At 39.5% G+C, this 18,297-nt stretch overlaps 1 protein-coding gene across 1 annotated transcript; it reads right to left on the bottom strand.

Annotated features, from left to right (window-relative positions):
* Window positions 1–501: 501 nt before the first annotated feature.
* LOC139479857 (intraflagellar transport protein 52 homolog) lies at window positions 502–17,726 on the bottom strand. The gene is made up of 14 exons (XM_071262757.1): window positions 17,692–17,726; window positions 15,597–15,721; window positions 15,034–15,121; window positions 12,883–13,012; window positions 12,488–12,563; window positions 11,766–11,831; window positions 9,237–9,363; window positions 8,738–8,824; window positions 8,191–8,259; window positions 7,392–7,546; window positions 6,671–6,758; window positions 4,660–4,768; window positions 3,976–4,121; window positions 502–2,946 (listed from the first exon to the last, which is right to left on the bottom strand). Exons 1-14 carry the CDS (start codon window positions 17,707–17,709, stop codon window positions 2,893–2,895), a joined length of 1,338 nt encoding a protein of 445 aa, XP_071118858.1. The 5' UTR covers window positions 17,710–17,726; the 3' UTR covers window positions 502–2,892.
* Between the last annotated feature and the right edge of the window lie 571 nt (window positions 17,727–18,297).

The raw sequence follows: 18,297 nt of genomic DNA, 5'->3' as shown, positions 1-18,297 counted from the left end.
CCTAGAAACATAATCGGGGGGAACCAGGATTCGAACCCACAATCATAGGTTTCTGGCGTGCCCATGGGACGCAACTCTGCACAGCGAATCACGGCACCTAAGACGACTGGGCTACCACTGGGCCAGTGTGTGTTATGATAGTTGCATCATTATGTAGGTCAGTATAAACTAGAGTTACCATAGTTCTAATGCTACGTCTATGCAAAACGATATAGCCTACACACTGTTGAGTAGGTCTGTGGAGTGCATGGGCCCGTGGAAGTGGTAATCCAAATGTTTCTTTTAAACAGACGACCGATCTGAAATAAAGGAATGTTCACTGAAATTCCACCTACAGTCACATTAAAGTGACTACCTTCTGTAAGACTTGTGTTGTGGTAGTGAGGGGACTGAATATTAACGCTGTGACATTCCTACTGGGGGGAATAATTATACAAACAATATAGGTTACAAAGATACTTTTATTTACAATCATAAGAAAACAAACAGAAACATCTAACAATTTACAGGTGTGTTGTACACATGAATGCCTAATAAATATCTCACTATATATACAGATCTAACACAGTCAAGATACTTTGAAGTAAAACAACCATAGCGTCATATGAGAGCTGGGTTCAGTATTTGGTCATTTGAGCATCTACAACCACTGAATACAGGACAGAAAATATGCATTGTAAAAAATAGCAACAATTATGACAAATGTGATATATTTACAATCAGATTCTTCAAATAGTGTATTTTTTCTGTTTCCATGGTAACCTTTCATAGACAATAACAATTGTAATGATGGTTTTGTTAGGTAAGCTTTACATATTTTACCCATGAAAAGTGCAATAAATAATTCTTTTAACAAGTTGTTGAATTATATTTTCTTCAGTGATAGCCACAGATTCTCAGTTGCTATATTGGCAAGCCATGCCTAAAAGATTATTGGCTATGGATTTCACTTTTGCCATTATTTGATACCACACATTTAATGACTTAACATTAGAAGCAGACTCATCCTGACTCCTTTATATTATTTCAGTTCAGTCATATACACGTCCAATCTGACATTTCACAAACTAGACGCATCTAAACGAATGTCCATCAACAATGATCTCTTACAAAGGCTAGCAGGGTCTCCTTTTTTAAACATAAGTAATATGTCTGTATCAAACATCAGTATGAGTGAGTGTGTTTGATTCTACGCCGCATTTAGCAATATTCCAGAAATATCATGACAGGGAGCACCAGAAATGGGCTTCACACATTGTACCCATGTCGGGAATCGAACCCGGGTCTTCGGCGTGACGAGCGAACACTTAAACCACTAGGCTACCTGACCGCCACCAAACATCAGTATGAATTCTACACATTATATTGATTCTAAGAAGATGTTTTCCTGTAAATGAGCAGCTGAAATCTGTGGATTTGTCCAATCAGGTGTATTTCCTAGTCATTAATCATTATGAATTACAATCACGAAACAGTTATAATTCAAAGTTGTTTTTCCCTCTGGGTAGACAAATATTACAATTCCCTGCATGTCATAGCGGCAATGAATCTCACAAATTTTATTTTTTTAACATATTTAATAAACAATATCTCCCTGAGCACCAAATTTCCAAATTGTTTCATGAAAATCACATGATAATTATTAATGTCTTAACAAAATAAAATCGTCTTCTCAGTAAAATCCTGTCTATAACATTCATGACGCTACTCCTGATTTCCTCAAGTTTGCCAAGAGCTTGTGACTGTTCCCAAAATATCTCCTCTGGAGTCCACATCAATCCCATTAATACAAACACAAATAAGATTGGTCCTTAGTTCCCTCATCGTTTCATGAAATAGGATATGAGACAAATCTGAATTGGTTGGCTAATACATTTTCTGTCCGCATTACATGACAATACTAATAGTTTTATCATTCATTATAAACCTGTGAATGATTTTCATGACAACATACAAAGGGATGTTTTTTCCTTTCTTGACTCCTCAATCAATAGTCATCACATTTGTGCTGTAACAAAAGCACAGGTGAGTGTGGTGCTCACTCTGGAATTGATTGTGACAGCACATCAACCATTGACTTGAAGCCATAACAAAGTTCCTGTTGAATATGGGACTGGTCATTTATTATAGGGGGAGGTGGGCCAGTGAGAATGAAAAGGGCGGTGGGGTTGGGGGATGAAGGTTGGGGGGTTGCTCATGAAAAATGACGCAGTGAAAGGGGGGTTGGTGGGGGTGGGAATGACACAGTCCTACCTTTTCAAATTATAGAAACAGAAATTTGAACATTTTTAGGGACTGGTCATTTATTATTAGGGTGGGTGGGTTTCTTGGAAAAATCTTACCTGTATATTTGTTTGTATGGGTGGGTGGGTGGGGGGATTGCCTCAATGATATATAAAATGGAGGAAGGGGGGTTGTGTGATATGATACAGTACTAAGACCAATCCCAATACCTTAATGATAAAAGTGATCAATCCCTAAATCATCTCGATTAATAAAAAGAAATCTGACAGGCCAACCTTGCTCCATGGTCTGGAGACTATTATCAGTCTAGAACTCTTAAGTTGTATTTATTTGCCTTCGTCAAACAATTAATAGTAATAAATAAGAATTGATTATTCATGTAAGCAGTAACATCATTTTCGTCTATCATAAAATTTGAGTTTGAAGATAATCAAAGTTGGTATGTTGACTTGCCTAAAACATGAAAGGACTGCAAATTGACCTAGTTCCCCTTTACTTTTTACACTGTCTTCACTCCAGTTAACTGTTGTGAGGAAATGATAACTTTGTCCTCCATTGTGAACTGGGTAGAGGATTTAGATAAATCTGTAAGAACATGAGTTCTCCGTGTGGGGAGTTCTTGTGACCTAGACAACACGGTGCTGTACTCTATGCATAGCTGTCCGCCCCTCCTCCAAACTCAACTGGGTTGTAGTCGTTGTCCTGAAACCAAACACATCAGAGTTATGAACCACATTGGTCAATATGTAAATATGTTCAGTGAGTGGTTGAAAGCTGTGTAACACCACAGTCAGCATTATATTCCAGCCATATCACGTCAGCTTGTAAATACCTGAATCCTGGACACACACACCAGAGGTTCACAGCACCAGCAGATGTCAACGCCACAGGGACACACTGATTTAATATCAACCAGGTCACACAACATGGCCACCCAATCCTCATATTAAGTGAGGTGCATGAGGTGCTTGAGTTCTTTTCACTTGTTGTGGTAAATGTATCTCGGTGCTGCTCCCCTTGACAATTTTGGTTGGATGGTTTGTTGTTTAACACCGCACTAAGCAATGTTCCAGCTATATGGTACACATAGCTACGGGCTGTTAGATAGTGCTTTCCTTATAGATTCCCAATTCGGAACCACCCATAATGTACATGAATATTGTGTGGGAATCAACAAGAGAGTTTTGCTAAGCACAATGGCGTATAAAAAAGCTTTCCAGTCCCATTTCCAACTCTGTAAGTAAATATATTGTTGCATGATCTAAAATATAAGTACATGTAGTCGTATTGCTTGGCATGTCTCATGAAGCGGAGCATGCTGCATTTGTCATCAGGTCATGACGCATGAACTTTGCTGAAGCATAATTAGTGTGATGCAGATTTGAATCGGGGATCTCTTAGGAAAACACAGTGAGATAGCCCCATTGTCTGTGTAGCTAAATCCATTTGAAGGAGCAGCACAGAACTGCAGTTAGGTTCTTAGCGCCCTGGGAGACTTGGATACAGATAAAGACTATGGCCTTTGTTGGAAGCAATCCGCTGCAGCTACAGGACAGTGAAATGTCTACATGTTGTTAATTAGACTAGAAATTTAGTTGTTTTCTCTGTAAACATCATCCAGAACATCACATAATATTTATAAGATGATGAAATATGACAGTGTCACGTACAATAGCATTGTATAGGGAGTTGCAGATCTACATGTGTCACACCAAGTGATCTAACACCTACCTGATTGAGTTTCTTGAACTCTACCACCTGAGCAAAGACATATTCAATGATGTGTTTCGCATCTCTGATGTCCGAGGGGAGTTTGCTGGTGACGGCCAGAATGTCCCCACACTCTCGTACATAGTACTCCAGATCATCGTCAGTACCTGAACAAACACACATAACAAGGTTCTAGCACGGACAACATTTTTGTGTAATCAGCACCGACACAATTGAATGTTCAAAGTTCCCTAATTGTAGTGATGGTGAGTTGGGCAGGTCTCTCTGAAGTGGTTAAACAATCCTAGTTATTTATGTGAATTTGGAGGAACTGGGAAATTTGTAATTCACATTGGGAAGCTTTTAGTGTTATTGAGACATCAGTATTATCACTATAATACCATTCAAACTCCCTCACTTACTCTCTGCTTCCTTTCACTTGATCAGTACACATGCTCTTAAAATTCATCCACTATACAAAGCCTGTTCATGTATCTCCTTGACGTTGAGTACCATACTTGCATAACTAAGGCTATGCACATTATTGAATTCTCACAGATTCATCAGTTTTCAGATGGGGGTGAATCCTAAATTCAGCAACCCACATTGTGTGCCCAACTTCTTGAATAAACAGGGCCAGGGTTGTAGATGACAACAGTTTGTCCAGGTAGTTCCGAGTCTAAACTTGGACTGGGAAACACTTACACTTGTTGGTGATCTGAGCAATGCGGACTTTCTCAGACGAGAACTGTTCATCCAGATCAAACAGCTCCAGTGCAGGGGGATTCAGCTCCTTGAAGTTCGGGGGAAACACCTGACAAGTACAGAAGCAGACGTAGAAACATGCGGAGGAGAGGCTGACGTCAGAATTGGAACACCAGCTTTTATCCATTTGTACATTTCCTGTACAAGGAAGGGAGAGAGCAAATATCCTTCAGGAACCTGTAGTACTGTTTTAGGACACTTAAGTTTGTTCAGAATTGTAAATAACATAATAAGCTGATAGAAGGTTTTTGTTTAATGTGTAGAAAATGTGTAGGTCTGCTTATCTTTTCTTGAAATGAAATGAACAACCTAAATGAAAGATCGTAACATTGCTAACCTAACTAAACATGCTAAAGGGTCTGATAAGTCAAACAACAGACCAGGATGTACGATATTTGGGACCCTTGAAGATCTGGGGTAGAAAAGGTCTTCAGCAATCCATGCTTGCCGTAAGAGACAACTAACAGGATCGGGTGGTCATGCTCGCTTTTGATTGATGCATGTCATTGCATTCCAATTGCGTGAATCGATGCTCATGATGTCCAGACTCGATTATTTACAGACCATCATCATATAGCTGGGATTTTGCTGAGTGTGGCAGTAAACAAACAAAACAAACAAACAAAACAATATCTGAACAATCTATAATCTCAGTCATGGAAGAAGCACAATGATTACTGCAGTCTATGCCAACACCATTGAGTCAACTAGCCTGGACCTGTCTCCTAACATCATTTTCAGTAGATCTTGGTGTTAAATTATGAACTTCTATTAGCAAAGCTAACTGGACCAAAAGAAATGGTACTAGACTCAGGCTATGGACTTGTGGCTAAAGTCACAGACTGATAACGCTGACAGCTTACTTAATCTAAATGAGATGCATGAGACTGTCATTTTTCTCTGCAACCAGAAATATTTCAGCCATATCCTAGCAGCCTGTAAATAATAGATTCTCGGCTAGACAAACAAGTGGTTGATAGCATGACGAACATCCCACGTTATTGGGTTACGTGACACACAATGAGGTCACATAACACAACCACCCAATCCCAGTTCAGTCAGCTCTTCCAAGCATGAGGTACAGGCTGTAACTATATACAAGCCCACAAGGGTTCCAGGTTGGGATTTGTCCCAAGCAGCCCATGGTTGTCGTGTCAGGCAACATTAAGGATTGTGTTGTCAGGCTCAGTGACTTGGTTCATAGCTTGTCATCATACCCTAACAGCAATGGTATTTGCTCATAATATTAGTGTATTGTATGGTCCAGACTTGATTATTTACAGGCCATCATCATATGGCTGGAATTGAAGAGTACAGCATTTAGGGGTGTAACAATACAATGAGTGGTGATATGATACGTATCCCGGTACTATGGTAGGATGTGATACGTATCCCGGTACTACGGTAGGATATGATATGTATTCCGTTACTATGGTAGGATATGATACGTATCCCGGTACTACGGTAGAATATGATACGTATCCCGGTACTACGGTAGGATATGATATGTATTCCGTTACTATGGTAGGATATGATACATATTCCGGTACTACGGTAGGATATGATACGTATCCCGTTACTATGGTAGGATACGATTCGTATCCCAATACAGCATTTTTATTTCATAGGTTGATATTCTTTCTTTTTTGTAGCTGAGGCACAATTCTGAATCATTTTGTTCTTAAATTTCAGAAATTGTAGCGTAGAAACATATAGGCTAGAGGGAACTGTGCATGTTAAGCTATATATAGCCAAGTGGGAAATACTAGCGTCAGCTGGTTGTTGGAACGGTTTCTGTTATTATTCTAACACCAAACATAACTTGTAATGTATCATATGTACCGCAATACAGGGTTGTAAGTATCAGGCCTCCTATCAGGATACAATACTGTATTGCCGTATCATTACACCACTAACGGCTTGAAACAACAAACAAACTGTAACTACGTACAGCAGGCTGTAGAGGCGGTAGAGGTGTCTCGAACTGAGGTGTGATGAGTGTCAGTGACTCGTGTTTACATCCAAGCTGTTCATATCCTCTGAAACACAACAAACAACTTCAGTGAGTTAGGTCCCCACTACAAACTACCATATCTAAGTAAGTACCTATATTCAGGAGTCACTTCAACACTGGGATAACTTGGTGACAGGACCACAGTGAACATCTCAGTGAAATCAAAGCAACATTTGAAGGTGTTGTAACCAATGTCATCAAGTACCATACCAACATTTTTAATGGACGAACTACTACTGACTGTAAACAATGTCTGCAGAAATGAATATCCAGATATGTGAGTTACCATGGTAACTATCACTGAAACATGAACTCGATACTACAAAATGGAAACTAATGAACAGATGAACATGCGTACAGCAGTAAGACGAATCCCTCTACCAATCAAGACACCACAATCTTTCTATCCTCCAACGATCAGAGATTCTCTACATTCAAAGCACCAGGCTCTAGCCTACCCAAATATGGTCAAACCATTTAAATATTCATTATTTTTAACAGAAATTGGCCAGTACACTTGCTGAAGATGGGTTCAGCCATGCTGTACATTATTAGCAGGTGTGTAGTTTCCTGTATAGATGCTGTGGAACATGTTACAAGCTACAGTAGTGACTCTCCACATATACATATAACACCACTGTCACCAGATAATGCTTACTTGATTGCTTTAGGTACGAGACTAGTATCAAGTTTGAAGAGAGAGTTATCAAACAGTGTTGTGATGTCGCGGGGGATGTCGTCACTCTCCTGGAGACACGTCTTCAGTTCCTCTGCCAACTTGGCAACTTCTGGGAGCTGGTTGTAGTCACTGATCTGCACACACAACACGGCAGTGTTAACTCACACTTTTATTACCCCTCCATCAGTGTTCCAAACTAAAGGGAGTGCAGGGTGCAGTTGCACAAAACGACCTTAGCGCTACGATTGTCATAAGTCTATGAGTGGGAGTCACGACCAACTTAGCGTTAAGATCGTTTTGTACAACAGCACCTTGGTGTCTCTCTGTTCTTCAATGGTACTGGATCCTAGGGACCTCCTTGATCTTTGATTTTTAACATTAGGGCTACGACAAGCACCTCTCGACCTTCATGCTTAATTTGGAACACTTCTACACGATTGATGCTTAGCATCTATAACTGCTACTGGCATTGTTTGATAGGCATTACTCAGAAGTTGACGGATGACAAAGTAGACACAATTTACGGATGACAACTTCTTAAATTAGTGTAAAGGCGATGTTTCGGTATAGATCCTTATATCGTTGTCAAGCAACTTGTTACTGCAACTTGTATGTCCCAAATGGCATTTATCCTAAACTGGTGGAAAGTTTTATATATGACAGACAGACAGACTCTCTCTCTCTGAGGTTGGAAACTATACAAATAACAAAATTGAGAAAATCAAAATCTCTATGTTCCTAAGCATTATAATCAGTGTCTGTCGGTGTGTCTTGTTACCTCGGGGTCCTCAGCATCAATAGCATTCAGCTTGATGTCCTCAGTTGTGAGGTACTGCACGAGGACATCCTGAAACATCATATCATCATTAACTTCCAACATCTCCCGGACCTGATCCAGATTTGAATATATACATAGTGTTAAAGGCCGGAAAAGCCAGAGTGTTCATGTGTGTCGGCTGAGGTCAACAGAGGTGTTATGATTGTGTTTCATTAAGCACATTGGGAAGTGTTAACTTGGAAAATGCCTGATGGTTGAGTTATATTTAGTTTCCTGTCTCTGATATACAAATTACTATGGTTTCATGAACTTTCCATGACTTTATAGAAACTCAAACTACCATTCCATGACTTTCAAATACTTTCAAAACCTGCCCAACCTTCTCATTAAAGTTTACTTATCATGCTTATGATAAAGTTAAATACAGTCAATCAATACCCACTACATTATTCTACTGGTCCTAAACTTCAATTGATGTGGCAGCACATGGAGCACCAATGTGGATTAAGTGGTATGTGCTGTGCATGCAATTTTCCAAAACGCTCACCAGAATTTTACTGTTTTCCTCTTTGTCTATATACTGGTCATGGAACATGTGGACAGACCCAAGTACTGCCATCTTTCCTCGTGTTTGCTGGAAAACAGTGAATCAACATAAAATACATAGCACTATGAGAAGACGGTACCCATGTTCAGAATCAAGACCCCCACACACATACACAGACAGCCCCCATACACAGACACCCAAATACCAACCCCTAGACACACACACACACAGACATGCACCCACCCACACTTACACACACAACACACACACACCCAAAACCCACAACCACCCAGACATGCACACAGATACCCACCATACACAGACAGCCCCAATACACAGACACCCAAATACCCACCCCTAGACACACACACACACACAGACATGCACCCATCCACACATAGACCTGCTCCAATCCACACCCACAGTTACTAACACCCACACACATCCCCCTCCACACACTCTCACTCACACTGTAATAAATGACTGGTCCCTAACATACCTTGTTTGTACGTAGAGCTAGGACGGGCCTGTTGAGAGGGAAACACACCGAGCCAGTTGACAGGACAGCAACAGCTGGCTTCACCACATTCAGGGTAGCACCGTATGGGTACAGGAATGACAGAGCCCTGTAAGCACAACACAACAGGTTATTACTGCACACTTGTAACCTTCCGGTACAGGACAGTGACATGACACAGCAGACAGCAATGTTCCACCTCTACAGTTGTTGTCATTAAATAATTTGGACGAGGGAAACAAGTCACTGATAGGAAACAAACCATGTCATAGTGAGTGAGTGAGTACCTTCGCAGCGCTGTCCTTCTAGTTGTCGTAAGTAAGCAGTGAATGCATTAAGGAGTAATGCAGGATAAGTAAAAAATATAGATATTTTTAACAGAAACTGTTTACATTTTTAGTCAACGAACTTCAAAAACACATTGTACATGTAGTGTGTCTACTGTCTACTAACAGTTGTACATGTGGTGTGTCTACTGTCTACTAACAGTTGTACATGTGGTGTCTACTGTCTACTAACAGTTGTACATGTGGTGTGTCTACTGTCTACTAACAGTTGTACAAGTTGTACAGTATCTACTGTCTACTTACCATTGTACAAGTTGTACAGTGTGTCTACTGTCTACTAACAGTTGTATATGTGGTGTGTCTACTGTCTACTAACAGTTGTACATGTGGTGTGTCTACTGTCTACTAACAGTTGTACATTTGGTGTGTCTACTGTCTACTAACAGTTGTACATGTGGTGTGTCTACTGTCTACTAACAGTTGTACAAGTTGTACAGTATCCACTGTCTACTTACCATTAAACAAGTTGTACAGTGTGTCTACTGTCTACTAACAGTTGTACATGTGGTGTGTCTACTGTCTACTAACAGTTGTACATGTGGTGTGTCTACTGTCTACTAACAGTTGTACATGTGGTGTGTCTACTAACAGTTGTACAAGTTGTACAGTATCCACTGTCTACTTACCATTGTACAAGTTGTACAGTGTGTCTACTGTCTACTTACTGTGGTAGATGTTGTACAGTGTGTCCACTGTCCACTAACCATGGTACAAGTTCTACAGTGTGTCTACTATCTACTTACTGTGATAGATGTACAGTGTGTTTACTGTCTACTTACCATGGTACAAGTTGTACAGTGTGTCTACTGTCTACTAACTATGCAACAAGTTGTAGTGTGTCTACTGTCTACTTACTGTGGTAGATGTTGTACAGTGTGTCTACTGTCTACTTACTGTGGTAGATGTTGTACAGTGTGTCTACTGTCTACTTACTGTGGTAGATGTTGTACAGTGTGTCTACTGTCTACTTACTGTGGTAGATGTTGTACAGTGTGTCTACTGTCTACATACTGTGGTAGGTGTTGTAGTGTCCACTGTTTACTTACTGTGGTAGATGTTATACAGTGTGTCTACTTACTGTGGTAGATGTTGTACAGTGTCCACTGTCCACTAACCATGGTACAAGTTCTACAGTGTGTCTACTGTCTACTTACTGTGGTAGATGTTGTACAGTGTTCACTGTCCACAACCATGGTACAAGTTGTACAGTGTCTACTGTCTACTTACTGTGGTGGATGTTGTACAGTGTGTCTACTATCTACTTACTGTCATAGATGTTGTACATTGTTTATTGTCTACTTACTGTGGTGGATGTTGTACAGTGTCTACTGTCTACTTACTGTGGTACAAGTTGTACAGTGTGTCTACTGTCTACTTACTGTGGTAGATGTTGTACTGTGTCCACTGTCCACTAACTATGGTACAAGTTGTACAGTGTCTACTGTCTACTTACTGCGGTGGATGTTGTACAGTGTCTACTGTCAACTTACTGTGGTGGATGTTGTACACTGTCTACTGTCTACTTACTGTGGTAGATGTTGTACACTGTCCACTAACTATGGTACAAGTTGTACAGTGTCTACTTACTGTGGTGGATGTTGTACAGTGTCTGTCTACTTACTGTGGTGGATGTTGTACAGTGTCTACTGTCTACTTACTTTGGTTGATGTTGTACAGTGTCTACTGTCTACTTACTGTGGTGGATGTTGTACAGTGTCTACTGTCTACTTACTTTGGTGGATGTTGTACAGTGTCTACTGTCTACTTACTGTGGTGGATGTTGTACAGTGTCTACTGTCTACTTACTGTAGTGGATGTTGTACAGTGTCTACTGTCTACTTACTGTTGTTGATGTTATACAGTGTCTACTGTCTACTTACTTTGGTGGATGTTGTACAGTGTCTACTGTCTTCTTACTGTGGTAAAAGTTGTACAGTGTGTCTACTGTCTACTTACTGTGGTAGATGATGTACAGTGTCCACTAACTATGGTACAAGTTGTACAGTGTCTACTGTCTACTTACTGTGGTGGATGTTGTACACTGTCTACTGTCTACTTACTGTGGTAGATGATGTACAGTGTCCACTAACTATGGTACAAGTTGTACAGTGTCTACTGTCTACTTACTGTGGTGGATGTTGTACACTGTCTACTGTCTACTTACTGTGCATTATTAGCATCATCATCTCCTCCATAGGACAGAGACTTGCCCGCTGCCTGACTTATGGCTCTGGGGACACAATCAGTTACATGACGTCAACATACATCAAGGTTTTAACTCACATCAGCACCAATATTGCTATGTCTGGTTAATAACATTTGAATTAAAACAATCTTTGAGTTAAGCCAATCTGTTTTCCTTACTTGGATCAGACATGTTTTCACAAGACAAGAAATAAATCAGACAGTATCATCCCTGTCTACTAAGTACAAAATTCTGTCCACTGTAGCAGACCCGAAATTGCCTGGAATATTTGCAGCATTACAAAACAAAGATAATAAAAGGGTCAAGAAGAATCTGCAAGTCAGCGTTAGAAATTGGCACTAGTCCTATAGTCCTTGCCAAACTGCCCAATAGTTAAGGTATCATAAGGACTAATAGAAATTTGCCATTTTTAAGGGTTTTGCTATATGCTATGATTATAAGGACCAGTGGACTGAAACAGTTAGTTTCTATCCCTGTAAGTATGGTAAATATTTCTAAAAAAAGGTCTCTATTTGAAACATATAGAACTGACGAGGTTGTGCACCTGGTGATCTCAAAGACGTCAAATGCAGTACTTTTTAACTTTCATTTCAGAGGACCCAAAACCTGGAAAAGCTGATTACATGATTGATCAGAAATTACTATATTCAATAAGATTGAATAATAACTGAAATATGTACCTGTTGAGAATTCCATTTGATATTAAGGCTTCTTTAGGATGAAAATATTTGTAATATGATGTTCTAACAACAGCATCTGTAGAAAAAAATCAAACATGACAACATATTTGTAACATAGGTGTGCAAACAGAGTTTATTAGGTCATGTAGGTTACCATGGTTACAACAATTTATGCAATAGTTTTTCATCAGTAGGAACTTAAGGAAAAGTTGTATGCACAGGGTTATCTCCCCTTATTCTTCTACAAATAATTATTTGCCAAATTACTTGTACACAATGTACATTGTACACCTAAATTGAGAGATATGTGTCCTGGCTAACTCTACATGAGTCAGTTGAGATAGATATGAATGAAGAGTGAGGTTCTCTTCAGAACTGATCTTCAAGACACTCACCACTGTTGACCATGATCCCGCATTCCTCGAGGAGAAAGTTGATGTTTGTGTCAAACCTCGTTTCTCCACCTTCTCCTAACATGACCAAAATACTTCCTCCACTGTCAAGATACTTCTTCATGGCTGCAATCTAGAACATAGACATATATTAGTCTTAGCAAAATTAGGTTGCACTCTGACACCTCAATATCCTGCACCACAATCTCATTAAAATCAGATCTTAGTTCTCGCTTTTGGTAGAGAAAGATCTGAAGACAGGCCACATCATGACCTTTTGTGAACGTTGACCTTCCAATGAAGTGACAAACAGGAAACACATAGTTAACCAATCAAAAAGCAGCTTTCACAAGATTTACAGCACTACTTTCAACATGGTTACTTCTATTCCAGACTATGCTTAAAACATATTCTGACAAAGAGTATATCTCGATTCAAAATTGGAAAAGAAAATTCTGGAATGTCTTATATATGGCTGAGATTTTATTCCCACATCTATGCAAAGTCTTTCCTTTCAAATGTTTATCCCATTGGACATATTGATGTTATCATTCGGAACATTCGAACAGCCTGTAACTGTTGTTTGGGATACCCCCATGTTAACCCTTGAAGGTTGCATGATTAGAAAACACATTCCGTCCGTCACTTTCCCGATCTGGTAAGTGAGGCTCTGATTGGTCGGATAAAAGGCTGTTCTGGCATGTCCCATAATCATGATAATGGGATGACCTCAGATCTTTGTTCAGCAGTGGCAAGAACCAAGATCTGATTATAATGAGATTGGACCAAATGATAAGTCCGAAAGACTCTGGGAACACTCACATGTGCATTTGTACCAAGAGAATTGACTCATATTCATGATTCGGTAATTCAGAAATGTGTTAATCCAGATGATTTCAATGTGAATACTGTGCATATTCCCTGAACAGGCTACACAATATTTCTTGTCAAATACAACATTTATCTTACTGAGTGAATGAAAAAAGTGTATATTTTGGAATGACGTACGTATATTCTTTTTCCAACAGTAGAGGTTACAAAAATGGTTGCTGAGCAATGATAAAATGGATTGGTTTCTTAATTGTCCCAAACTAAGAGTTTGCTCACAGCAACAACTTAAAATCATGAATTCTTTGATGACATCACTTAATGTCTCTGATTTTTGGGGGGGTTGTTTTACGCCGCACTCAACAATCTTCCAGCAATATGACAGCGATCTGTAAATAATCGAGTCTGGACCAGACAATCTAGTCATTGATATCATGAGCATCGATCTATGCAATTAGGATATGATGATATGCATCAACCAAGTCAGCGAGCCTGACCATCCAATCCCATTAGTCGCCTCTTACAACAAGCATAGTCGCCTTTTACTGCAAGCATGGGTTGCTGAAAACCTATTCTAACCCAAGTCTTCACAGGTCTTAATCATGTTAATGTCTCTGAACTATGTTTCTACAACATGGCAGTATCTGATATCACAAGTGTGTCGAGTGAAGATATCAGTCTATCATCAGTCAGATGGAGCATTTATTTCACCGACAGATTGAGCTCGCTCACTGACAAGAAAATCATAAACCCCCTTCATTAAAGATATTTACCTACAACATTTACATGACATTTACATGTACCTATTGGCACTGATTGGTGCCTGAAACCATTAATGATACATGATACATGAACCACCAGATCTTAGTCTTAGACAACTTTTACCAAAGGATGCTGGGGCCATGATACTGTACAATCACCAAAGGGTACATGGGTTACTGACATCACACGTAAGATAATGGCAATGTTATTACAGGGTTGTTTGAAATGAAACATAAAAGTCAAGGGGCCCTTGTCATGACCCCAATGTTATGAAGATTTATGGGGTCAAATATTATAGGTGAACAGATTAAGGGCCCAGAATCCCCTTCACTGTGAACACTGTATGGTGTTCTTCATTATTCGTTATCATCATGATCACTGTCATTACTTAATAAAAGCTAGCTTCAAGAAAAGAAATGTCTGAATCTTCTTTTCAGATGATATCAATAAAATTTGCAACAATTACTAACATGACCAATAACACTAAAATATGTTTCACATAAGAATGGGTAAAATGTAGGAAAAAAACACCCCAAAACTAAAAATGACAGAATCTTCAAATACCTCTGCAGCTGTAAACTTATCTCTTGGTCCGGCAATTAGAAATATCCTAACTTGAGCCAACTTGTCCTCAGTGATCTCATCTTTATTCCTGGGACAAGAAATAATCATAATAATCATAAATATAATGGGAAGGAAAGATTATTAGATGTCTCTTTTGAAAACAGACTTGATGGTTGTTAAAACTTAAAACGCTGCACCATGCAATATTCCAGAGTACATGATGGCAATTTAAAAGTAATCAAATTTGGTCCAGACAAACCAGTGACTGATATTGTAAGTAATGTCTCAATAAGTGAGATAAGATCAACCCTATCCACTTAGTCACCTCTCACAACAAACACAGGTTGCTGGAGGCCAAATCTAAATCACAACAGGAGAATTGTCTTAAGAAATCATGATGATGATTGTAAATCATGTTAACTTGTCATTATGGAAATAGTGAAATCTTTAACAGGGTTAAATAACATACAGCTAAACCATGTTAATCAGACATATCTATTCAATGCAAATTGTTCTGCTTATGTCATAGCAAGATGAGTGGGTTAGTTCAGTGAGTTACATACGGAACCAATTTCCATGAAGACCGTAACTTTCTGTTGAGTGACTTCAGGCCATTATTGAGTGTGAACAGCTCTCGCTTTGATGCGTTGACAAGAATAACGTTCCTTTGACTCTTGTCCTCCATGCCCTGCAATCATAACATAACCATGATGACACGTCATTACATACTCTACATCACATGTCAAATGAACAGAAACATCACTTGACCCCAATCCACAACTCAAAGTCAGATTTGAGCAAATTATCATATGATAGTTGCACGAAGACTTGCGTGGTGCTGGAAAAACACTTACCTTTAGTTGTAGAAAAACTCATTTGTGGAAGCAATTTAGTTTCACCAGCATGTAGGGAATATTGCACTTTACCGGGAACACTATTTCAGATTCCGCTATTAACATGATTACAAAGGGCTCAAATATAAACAATCATGTGCATATGCATGCTCGTCACAACTAACCCTGGGGATCAGAAAGGGGTGCCTAACCCATGTAACCATTAGGCCTTATTTTAGGATTGACATGGCCATTCACATGATTGATGGTAGATAGTAGACAGCATGAAACATGGCCTGTCTTACACTAAGTATCTTAAACTAAGTTAAAAGGTACTTGATCGAAGAAGTGACAAGGGCTAAGATAATAGCATTTAGTGATTAGAACTAAATGCCTTTATGTTAGGCTTGGCACAGTTGCTAATATTATTACAGCGAAATACCTTCATTCCGTGCGGCTACGTGCCGTTTTGCATGGTGCCATCGTCTCTGGCCTAGATCCGCTCTTGGCACGTCCGGTAAAGGAGCGTTTGTTTATATTTTCTATGACCTGTTGTAGCGTGACATCAGCTCATGCAGCACTTGCTCTCCAGCTTTCAGCCGTACAACACATAGTTATATTCGCGCATTCATCTAGAGTTCGTTGCAATTACCATTAAGAATGCCACCAAAAAGACGGGCCGCCTTAAATCACCGCCTCGTAAGGAGCGGAAAAATAGCCAGGAGGGAACCAAGTGTCCGGCAAGCGACATCGGCTACTGGTAAGTCACGGAGATCAGCTAGATCTCCATTGCACGGAGCCCCCTTGCCAAGTGTACAAATAGCTGCTAACTTGCTAGTTGAAGCAGATGATTCGGACAATTCAAACGTTCTCCCGCGAGTCGATCACGGAGACATCGAAGAGCCCCAACAAGTGGTGTCGCCCGTTCCGTCGATGCTAGCTATATCGAGCCAACTCAACAGCATACTGGATATGCTAGGCAAACGGATGGCCCAAGATACTTCTCGGAGCTAAGATAATATAGTAAGACAAGTTGAGGGGTAAATAATCCTAGCACAACCAACACAAATGATCAATCTTCAAATAGATGCAGGGTTAAGAAACTAACAGTTTTTGTCCACTAGTCCTTATAATGATAACATATAGCAAAACCCTAAAAATGGGCCAATTTCTAGTAGTCCTTAGGAGACCTTAACTATTGGGCAGTTTGGTAAGGACTATAGGACTAGTGCCAATTTCTAACGCTGAGATGCACAAGTTCAGAGAAGTGTGAGCAACAGTAGTAGTCATTTATATAGCTGTGACCAGTAAACTGCAGTCTTGTCAGCATGGATAGCAAAAGAAAACATAACATAGTTTCCGTGTATTATGCAGACTTGAGGTATAATATCCTATTGTAATTGTATTCATGGTATTAGCAGCTTCACCTGTTCACGAACCCTCAGTCGATTTCCAACATTAGAATCTCGAAGTCTTGTATTCGTTGAAAGCATCCAAGTATTTTTTCTAGTGTACACATCATATGTTTTAGATTAGCTCACATGCATCCTAAGAGGTTGCTCATGGATCGGGAGTTGTTGTAATTCACATATATTCAATTACGCCGTTTACTGTTCTTTACCATGAGTTGTTAGGCTGAACAACTGTCACCAAACATAAACAAGCACCGAACCTGTCAAATCATTGTGTAGGCTGAGAGAAAAGCATGATAGTCGCAAGGTTTAATTTAGGTGTATGCGGTAGGAAACATTAGATATGTTAGGCCTTTTGAAAATGTAAGACACACAATCAAACCATTTAATTCACAAAAATGATCAGTACTCACTTCTGAAGTCGGTGCCATGTTAGCTTCTCTAGAAACTATGCAAGGACCGGAGTAAATAGTATTCTTGTCTGTGATTGGACTAAATTAATGTAAACTATCTTCACAACAACTTATCCATACGTGTGATAGATCGATATTGCAAAACATCTAGCGCAGTGTGGATGCAGTACACTGACAATTAATGGTTAATCAAATATAAATAACGGACCTACATTCTAGAACATGTAGGACTTGTGTAATGGTGCGCATAAAAACAATAAAAGGCTTAGCACATTTGTCTTTCTGAACGCGTGCACAATTCTAATGTGTTGTAATGTTTCATGACACAGTATGTTTGGTTGGTTGACGTAACAGCCTTTGTTGTCATGAGTGTTCAGGATGCAACTAACCTTGACACAATATTTCAGTAACAATAACGAAAGTAACTGAACCATTGTTGTCTGCATGGTTGGCGAAAGCACAGAGGGTGTTTCAAAGTGTTCACTAAACATTACTAAAATGTGATACCATATGAAAATGATTATAAATGTACCCAGAGGATGACGACAAAGTATTTTCAAATATACGGCAAAATACATATTTGGCTATTTTGATTTATTATTTGGG

Source organism: Haliotis cracherodii, unplaced genomic scaffold (assembly GCF_022045235.1).
Source record: "Haliotis cracherodii isolate W230 unplaced genomic scaffold, xgHalCrac1.p SCAF_4, whole genome shotgun sequence".
Classification (NCBI taxonomy): Eukaryota; Metazoa; Mollusca; class Gastropoda; order Lepetellida; family Haliotidae; genus Haliotis; species Haliotis cracherodii.
Note: the sequence above shows the minus strand (reverse complement) of the source record. Positions and strands in the feature narration are given on the sequence as shown.